General features: G+C 53.5%; 1 protein-coding gene across 2 annotated transcripts in view; it reads right to left on the bottom strand.

Moving 5' to 3' along the window:
- Window positions 1-234: 234 nt before the first annotated feature.
- FRMD8 (FERM domain containing 8) overlaps window positions 235-9,440 on the bottom strand; it is a 27,446-nt gene continuing 18,240 nt past the window's right edge. For both annotated transcript variants that reach the window (XM_044378398.3, XM_026483236.4), the window contains exons 10-11: window positions 4,465-4,663; window positions 235-2,013 (exon numbers count right to left, since the gene is read on the bottom strand). In XM_044378398.3, the coding sequence (XP_044234333.2) occupies window positions 1,895-2,013; window positions 4,465-4,663 (318 nt within the window). In that variant the 3' untranslated portion in view covers window positions 235-1,894. The remainder of the gene's footprint in view (window positions 2,014-4,464; window positions 4,664-9,440) is intronic.

Raw genomic sequence — 9,440 nt, 5'->3', positions numbered from 1 at the left:
TGGTTCCCACCATGAACCCCCAAACCCCTCCTGGACCTTCTTACCCTGGGAGTCTCTGACCAGCCACTGAGGTTGGAAAACGTCACTCTGGGCTCTCCATCAAATTCAGCTCGGCAGCCCAGAGAGCCGCAGACCTTGATGAGTATTTAATACAAAGCCAACAAGCAGCCTGTAATCGACTCCCGGGGTGTAATTAACACACTCTTGCTATTTCATCACGTAAACCACCCAAAGTTTGCTGGAAATTTATTTTATTATTAAGAAGTCATGTGATACAAAAGAATGAGAATATTCAAAGGGCACTTGGTAGAATACTGCTTTGTCCCAAAGGGCAGGCAGAAAAGGTCAAGGCACACAAGGGAAGCTCAGAGAACAGCAGAGAGACTGAAGAGTAAAAACAAGTAACGTGCGACCACGCCCGCTCCCCCAGCCCTTCAGCCCAGCAGATAAACATTCACCTGGGTCAAAACAGCGAGTGGGAGGAGAGAACCCGGGGGCTGGGTGCCAGGCGGGCTGGGTGGCCGGTCCAGTCCAGTGACTCCAGGAGGGGAGACAAGATGGCCTGGGGGGGGCATTCCAAAAGGCTGGGGACACTATTTATGATAACAAACAACAGAGTCCCTACTGCCGGAGGCAAGCCCACCTCAGAACATCGGGAGGGCTCAAAAGTCACCAAAAGGAAGGGGAGGGAGCAGGCTCTGACCCTGGGGGCCAGTCTGCACTTCCTCTGCCAAGGCTCTCCAGGGGAAGGGGCACAAGGCAGCGCCCGGTGCCCTGCGCAAGGTCTCCGGAAGCGAGTGAGGGCCACGGACCCACCTTGGAGGAAGCGGGGCTGGGAAGGCCCTCCTGCAGGCTGGCTCCTCGGGGAGAAGCCAGGAGGGTGAAGCAGGGGAAAAACCACGGCCAGCACCAGGTCCGGCCTCCCTACAATGTCCCTGGAAGGAGAGACCAGCTCGCAGGGAACACGCCGGGGTCGGGTGGACGGACACCACAGTGCCATCTTGAGGGAGAGCCGGCAGCCCTGAGGCGGGTGGGGGCATCGTCCTCAAGTTACCCCAGAGTTCCCAGGCTTCGTGGAACCGAAGCAGATGAAAAAAGAGCAAAACGAAAACCTGAAGCCCAGGCTGGTTTGGGAGCCTCTCCGAGTGTGGAGTGTGGGTCTGGTAGGTGTGTTGGTCCACAGGACAGGACAGCCACCTCCCGGCACAGTGTTGTCCCCAAAGGCTGGCAAAAAGGCACTTTCCTTCCAGTCAGAATGTGTCCTGCCCACAAGGCCGGAGGGAGGGGAGCAGAGTGCTCCCCGAGCCAGGCCCTGCCTGGCTCCCCCAGTTCCAGCCAGCCAGAGAGGGGATGAGCGAGGGGCTTCACCCTCTCTGTGCCTGCAGTGGGTCAATCCAGGGAGGCCTCCTTCCCGCCCCACAGGGCCATTGCCCAGACTGGCAGCGTGCGTGAAATGCGGCAGAAGGAACGCGGGGATGTGGTCACCAAAGTCCGGGGAAAAGACCAAAGACACACACTGGACCTACAGGTCCCAAACCCTATTCATCGGCCCCCTGCCGTCAGTGCTGCCACCGAGGACGTCAGAGCAGGGGACGCTGTCCATCTTGAGAGGGGCACAAGGGCAAGTCCCTGGCTGGGAGGAGGTGGCCAGAGCCTCCTCAGATGGTCCTGAGACAGCCGTGGGGCTGAGTCCAGGGGAAGGGCAGGCAGGCTGCAAGAAGGACCCTGCCAGCCCTGCGCGGCCCGTGTGCCATCACAGGCCCAGAAGCCACTTCTAGCCTCTCGAGGCAGCCCTCCTGCCCAACACCAGGGCCGCAGCCTGGTCCTGCCCTTCGGGGAGAAGAATGCGGGGCCAGGTCCAGGGGGAGCCTCCCCCTGCCCGGCACCGCTGCCCTCAGCCCTGCTCCAGGCCGTCGGTGGGCTGCACCACGGTGTAGCTCCCCTGGCCTGTGGAGAGCTGCCGGCTGAAGAAGGACGTGGTGCGTTTCGGCTTCACCCGCTTGATCTGCTGACCTAGCGAGGGAGAAGAGGGACTCGCTGAGGGAGGGCTTCCGGAGGTGAGATGGTCCAGGCCCCCGGGGGCACCAGGGGCTGGCTCCTTCCAGAGCCTGTCGGACAGAGTCCCCACTCGTCGCAGCCAGGAACTGTCTGAGCCTCAGCTCCGCACGGAAGCTCTCCCACCAGCGGTGGCAAGGGCGGGCCACGTGGCCAGCCTCCTGAACCAGGCAAATCCGCGTTTGCATGTGATGCCGGGCCAGCTCTGCTGTCCCTGGGGCTTCTGCTCAAACCAGTTCAAGAACAGACCACAGAAATACAACACCTGCAACACGGACGGCTTGCTGAAGGTAAGCCTCGGTAAGACAAAAAGAATCTTACGAGTTAGAATTTCAAGCCAGGTGACAAGGTCAACACCAACTGTCCTAAGTCATGTTGATCACACACCTTTGATATGATGTGATAAAAATGGTACTTTACCTCTGGGACCTTCCTCCCCAGCCCACAACCCCTGCCTGAGCACGAGGGAAGCGTCAGGCAAATCGCAGTGACGCGGCATCCTACAACATCCCCCAGCAGTCCTCCTCCAAACCGTCAAAGTCATCGAAAGCCAGGGAAATCCGAGAAACGTACGCAGCCCAGCGGTGCCTACAGAGAACGGACAACTAAATGTGGTGTGGTGACCTGCATGGAGCCGGCCACTGGGAAGGACATGTGCCCCAAGCGGAGGACTTCAGTTAACAATACTGTACCCATATTTGCTTGTTAATTGTAACAAATATACCAAATATTAATGGAAGATGTTAATTAAAAAAAAATCAAGCAACAAAAGAAAACTTGGCAACGCAAATAAATGAACAATAATCCAGAAAGAAAACGGAAAGGACCAAGCACATAGGATCAGTCCAACCTCACTGATACCTGGACACCGACCCGAACAAGTTCTCGCGGCGTGCTGGAGGGGGTGGAAGGCTGGCGCGCGCACCGTCTGACGCCGCAACCCCATTTCTAGAACTTATCCCGAGGAAGAGGTTCAGATTCCAAGTGAGGACTTAGCTACAGCTATGTTGTCTGCAGTGGCTGACAACCGGAACTGTCATGTCCCAAACAGGGAGCTGGGCGACCATGCCTGCTAGCCACGCCGAGGAAGACCACGATGGTGCAAATGGTTATGTTACAGAAAAACCGTTTTGCTTTGCCCGATTATAAAAATGACCTGCTTGGAGCGCCTGCATCTAGCATCTGACTTCGGCTCAGGTCGTGAACTCAGGGTCCTGGGATCGAGCCCCGCGTCAGGCTTCTGGCTCAGCGGGGGAGTCGGCTTCTCCCTCTGCCCCTCCCCCCACTCATGCTCTGTCTTGTCTCTCTCTCAAATAAATAAAATCTTAAAAAACATGACATGATTGTCATCAAAAATGTAAATACTACAAAGAAACCCAGAGAAAAAGTAGAAGCTACCGCAATCTACCACCACAGCTGGCGCGTCTCCTTCTTCCTACACATGGACGCGGTCTCGCAGGGGCTTGTCCTGATTTTTATTACTTGGCCTTATTTTGTGAACATCTTGCTATTTATGTATTCTTAAAGGTTTTTAAAGATTTTATTTTTATTTATTTCAGAGAGAGAGAGAGAGAGAGAAAGGGAGAGAGCACAAGAAAGGGGAACAGCAGAGAGGGAGAAGCAGACTCCCCACTGAACAGGGAGCCCGATACGGACCTTGATCCCAGGACTCTGGGATCATGACCTGAGCCGAAGGCAGATGCTTCACCAACTGGGTCAGCCAGGCCCCCCTCCATCTTGCTATTTAAATGCAGGTCTTAGTTCTTGCATTTAACAACTTCTTATTTTGGAATAATTCTAGATTTATCGAGAAGTCACAGAGATAATAATACAAAGAATTCCTATATACCCTCGTCCAGCTTCTCTCGATGCTGGCTGGCATCCTCTGTCACCATCGTCTGTTTGCCAAAACTAAAAACTAAGCATTGGTGCCACGTGATTAACTAAAGTACAGACTTCCGGACCTCAGCGGTTCTTTCACAGATGTCTGTCTGCTCCAGGGCCCTATCCCAGACACCACACTGCGCTCAGGGCACTGCCTGTTTACCAGCTGCCCTGATTCCACCGGACGGGGCCCCACTGTTTTGTACCCACACCTGAAACAACAGGCATCGGGAGTTTCTGGTTTGTCCCATCTGGACACGGCCACAGGCAACACATCTGTGGACGACGGCAGTGACAGAAAAGGATCCTTCCCGCCGGGGCCCCAGAGGCCCCCATTCCCAGGCCCAGAGCTCCTAAGACGCGACCCTCACCGGGCTTCGCCCCCTCTCCCCAATTAGGTCCCTGCCAGCTGGACCCTACTTCGCTAGCTCTGGAACTGCTCAGCACCTCCCTGTCCCCGGGGCCCCCTGTAGCGTGCAGACGTGCGTGCGTGCGGAGTACGTGTGCGTGCGCACACTCACTCACCTTCCTCCACGTAGTCGATGGTGGAGAGATGCTGGAGGCGGCTGCACACCACGCTGCCCTGTCTCCGCAGCTGTGGGCGCTGAGCGGGAGGCGGCGGGGAGCCGGCGGCAGGGGCGGGCACATTCTCCTGGGGGGCGGCGGGCTCTGAAGTCTGGTTCAGCTCAATGCAGTACTCAATGAGGCCGCTCATCAGCTCGGCCTGGGGAGGAGAGAGCGGCTGCCGTGAGGCCCAGCCCTTCCATACCCTGGAGGAGACAGACCTGGACCAGATGGACCGGCAGGGCCTTCGGCTGGGGGAGGCAGATGACGAAGCGAGCATCATTTACACAAGAAAGGAAGGAGGGGACCAGGGGAGGCATCCATCTGCGTGACCTCGGAGGTCAGTAGGGGTCCCCGTCTCAGGTCTGGGAGGTGGGGTGCTTCAGAAAGAGTGTTCTAGGCAGAAGGCCCAGGCCCGGAAGGCTGAGTGCCGTGGGCCGCAGCGGTCAGGCCACAGGGGGAAAGGAGCTCAGCTGTTAGGGGAGGATGAGGAAGGGAGGAAGAGGAGCCAGGTGTAGGAACAGGGGAGACCTTCTGCGAGAAGAACCTGCAGGCCTATGAGGAAGGTCCTGCACAGGGTGCGGGTGGGCGGCTCCCTCTGAGCCCATTCTTCAAGAGCGCTACCTTCTCAACAAATTTCACATGTAACCCACGTTGACAGAAAAGGGGAAGTGACTGGGCGTCAGTGAGCATGGTCCCCCATATGATGGGGACACCAGGGGTCAGATGGATCCACAGACAGAAAGCCATCAGCGGGCAGCGACCCTCGGGTACTGAGTGCCTACCCCGTGCCAGGTGCTGCGACAGGGCCGTGGGATACGGCAGCGACCGAGGCAGGTCGACGCCTGCCTGTGCTTCCAAGAAGAGTCCCCACAGGAGGGGCAGGGGCCAGGGGGATGGCCCCACGGTGACACAGAAGTGGCCTGGTACCTGCCCCCACCCAGTGCAGCCCAAGGCCTCCGGGAAGCCACACAACCCATCCTGGGGAGGGGACCCAGGAGCAAAAGCCAGCACCCATTCTCCACACCTGCCTCCTTTTCTCACCGAGAGACTCCACAAGCAGGGCGGGCAGTGGGCTGGAGAACAGGAGGGCAGCCAGTGGGGACAGAGGGCCCGGGGCTGTAAGCACAACAGGGAGCCCTCTAAGTTCCCTGGAACAAAGCCTCAATCACAGCGCAACGCTCCTGAGGTTCAGGGAGCCCGCCATTAAAACTACACTACGCTTGACAAAATTAATATCCATTCAAGATAATGCTTGGCAAATGAGGAATAGAAGGGAACTTCCTCGACCCAATGACAGTGTCTCTGAAGAAGTTGCAGCTAACACCATACTTATTTAGAGCAAGACTGAACCAACCTCCCTCCAAGGTCAGGAGCAAGTTGGGATGTCTGCTCACACCGACTCAACACTGTACCGGGAGTCCGAAAGAGCGCAATCAGGCCAGACAGAGGAACACAGACACGACTATCCTTAATCACAGACAACACGACTGTCTACAGAGAAAACCCTTAAGCATCTGCAGCTAAACTATTAGAACCAGTGAGTGAGTTTAACAAAGTGGCAGGACGTAGGAGTATGGAGATAACAAAATCAGCTGTATTTCTACATATCACAATGAGCAACCGAAAATTGAAATTAAAAGTCATGGTGTTCCTCCCTTTCTCTTCTTCCTGTTGTCTAGCGTGTGGATGTGATGGCTGGAGTTGAAGCAGCTATCCTGGACCATGAGTGAATGTAAGAGGAAGAGAATATGCACGGGGGAGCAACAAGGTTAAAGGACCCTGGGTTCACCGTAACAGGTCTTGACTGGACTGCCTACCTGTGATGTTATGTGAGAGAGAAATACACTTTTGTGTCACTAAAACACAAATAAAAATAAATAAATTAAAAAGTACCATCTACGGTAGCACCAGGGGGAGAAAGAAAGCAAAGCAAAGCAAAGAAATACTTAGGGATAAATATGATAGAAGATGTACATATCTGTCTGCTGACAACTATAAAATATTAGTGAAAAAAATAAAAAACAAATAAATGGCCTAGAAGACTTAGGATGTCAGTTCTCTCCAAATTAACCTACAGATTCGATGCAATCTTAGTCTAAATCCCAGAAGGCTTTTTTGGGGGAAGGAAGGATAGAAATCAACAAGCTTATCCTAAAATTAACACGGAAACGCAAAGGAACCGGAATAGTCAAAAACAATTTTGAAAAAGAACAAAGTTCTGGAAATCATACTACCCGAATTCAAGACTTACTATAAAGTTTCAGTAGTCAATATACTAGTACTAGTGAAAAACAAACACACAGACCAGGGGCACAGAACAGATAATCCAGAAATAGACCCACACACACTTGGCCAATTGAATTGCAACAGAGACACAAGGGCAATTCAATGAAGAAAGGGCAGTCTTTTCAATAAATAACACTGGAAAAAGGAAAAAAGAGAAGAGAAAGAATCTTGATCTATATATCACACTTCACGTAGGAAAGCAACTTGAAGTGGATCATAGACTTAAAATTATAAAACGTCTAGTTTCTAGAATTTTAGTAAGAATTATAGGGGTGCCTGGGTGGCTCAGTCAGTGAAGCGTCTGCCTTCAGCTCAAAGTCATGATCTCCAGCTCCTGGGATCCAGCCCCACGTCCACCTTCCTGCTCAGCAGGGAGTTTGCTTTTCTCTCTCTTTCTCCCTCCTTCTGCCCCTCCCCACCACTTACGCTCTCCCTCCCTCTTTCAAATTAAATAACTAAAATATTTTTATTTTATTTTTTAAAGATTATTTATTTATTTGAGACAGCGAGAGCTAGTGCACAAGAGAGCACCAGCAGGGGGAAGGGGAGAGGGGGAAGCAGATTCCCTGTTGAGCAGGAAGCCTGACATGGGGCTCAATCCCAGGACCCCAGGATCATGACCTGAGCGGAAGGCAGACAACCAACTGAGCCACCCAGGCGCCCCAAATCTTTTTTTTTTTAAGACTTTATTTATTTATTTGACAGAGAGAGAGAAAGAGAGAGAGAGAGAGCATAAGCAGGGGGGAGGGGCAGGGGCAGAGGGAGAGTCAGACTCCCCGCTAAGCAAGGAGCCCGATGCAGGACTGGACCCCAGGACCCTGGGATCATGACCCGAGCCGAAGGCAGATGCTCAACCATCGGAGCCACCCAGGCGCCCCAGTTTGGTGGTTTCTAACAGAGGCGATGTGAGGTTTATCACAGAACCCGGCAATCCCACCCCTAGCTACTCAGACAAGAGAAATGAAGCCATCTGCCCACACAAATGTTTAGAGCATCTTTACTCACAAAAGCCCCAAACTGGAAACAGCCCCAACATCTTTCTTCAGTGGGTGAAGAGCTGACCTGAGGTTCATGCACGCTGTGGAATACGATGCGATGACGTAAAGGGACCAACTGACATGCCCTGCGATAATGGATGGATCTCGAAACACGAAGGTCAGGGAGAGAAGCCAGTGTCAAAGGCGGCCCATGTTATGGACACCGTGTGTACCACCAGTGGTGTTCCTAGGCACCTGTTGATGGACGTTTGTGCTGTTTCTGACGCTTCGGTTATTATACACGGAGCTGCCCTAACACCTGAGCACAAGTCTTCGTGTAGACGTGCTCTTCATTTTGCTTGTGTAAGTACGTGGGAGTCCTGTGCGTGTACGTATGTAGCTGAGTGTATTTATAGAAGGCTCTGGAAAAAGCGAAACACTAGGGAGAGCGAAGGGAGGCACCAAGTAGCAGGTGGGGCATGACTCCGAAAGCAGACAAGAAATGTACAAAACGATGAATAAAAAAAAAAAAAAAAAAAGACAACCCCAAAGAAAAGCTGGCAAAGACTTCAGCAGGCAGGACATCCAGATGGCAAGTAAATACAGAAAAGCTGCTCAACCTCGTCAGGTGGCGGCGGGGGGGATGCCAACAAAAGCCATGCGGAGATGTGGGGGGCGGTGCAAGTAACTCCAATAAAAAATGGATGAAAGGTGTGAACAGACACGTCTGTGAGTATAAGAGCTGCTCCACTGCCTGACTGCTGTGGTTACACAGGCACGTGAATGCATCAGGACTTACTCTTAAAACGGAGGCTGGGGGCGCCTGGGTGGCACAGCGGTTAAGCGTCTGCCTTCGGCTCAGGGCGTGATCCCGGCGTGATGGGATCGAGCCCCACATCAGGCTCCTCCGCTAGGAGCCTGCTTCTTCCTCTCCCACTCCCCCTGCTTGTGTTCCCTCTCTCGCTGGCTGTCTCTATGTCGAATAAATAAATAAATAAAAAATCTTAAAAAAAAAAAAAAGATTTAAAACGGAGGCTGGCTGTAAATTATACCTTAACACAATGGACTGAAAAACAAAGGAAAATAACCGTAAGGAGATGGCACAACTCTCCCTCCAGAGCGGCTAGAACGGGCCAGGCTGGGGAGCGGATGTGGAGCAGGAAGCACTGGCATGACTGCTGGGGACAGCTGTTGGGGATGGCACGTGCCGACCTGCTGGCCCGGCCGTTCCGCTCCCGGGTGTCCACCCACGCATGCACACAAAGGACACGCGTGACCGTGATCGTGGCAGCGTTGCTGGCAACAGTCCCAAACCGGAAACCCAAGTGTCCCTCAGTGATGGCATGCGAAAGTCAACACTGGTGAATTTGGATGCTGGAACACCAGAGCGCGTCTCGAAAGATCGAGCCACTACTACCCGCAGCGAGGATGGAGCGGAACACACCAGACAGAAGAGAATACACTGGTGCTAGAAGGTTCAAGACCAGGCTGAACGACTCAAAGGTGAAACAAGCCAGGAAGGGGGTCCCCAGGTGGGGGGGGAAACGCCTGGGAGGGGGCTTGAGGGATCTCCTGGGGTCCTGGTTCTATTTCGCAACCTGAAAGCTGACATGGGTTTATTTTGGGAACATCTGTTGAGCTATATGCTTAGCATTTGGGCGCTTGTCTCTA

Source organism: Ursus arctos, unplaced genomic scaffold, assembly GCF_023065955.2.
Source record: "Ursus arctos isolate Adak ecotype North America unplaced genomic scaffold, UrsArc2.0 scaffold_23, whole genome shotgun sequence".
In the NCBI taxonomy this organism is placed as follows: domain Eukaryota; kingdom Metazoa; phylum Chordata; class Mammalia; order Carnivora; family Ursidae; genus Ursus; species Ursus arctos.
The sequence above is the reverse complement of the archived record's forward strand: the minus strand, read 5'-3'. Positions and strand labels throughout refer to the sequence as shown.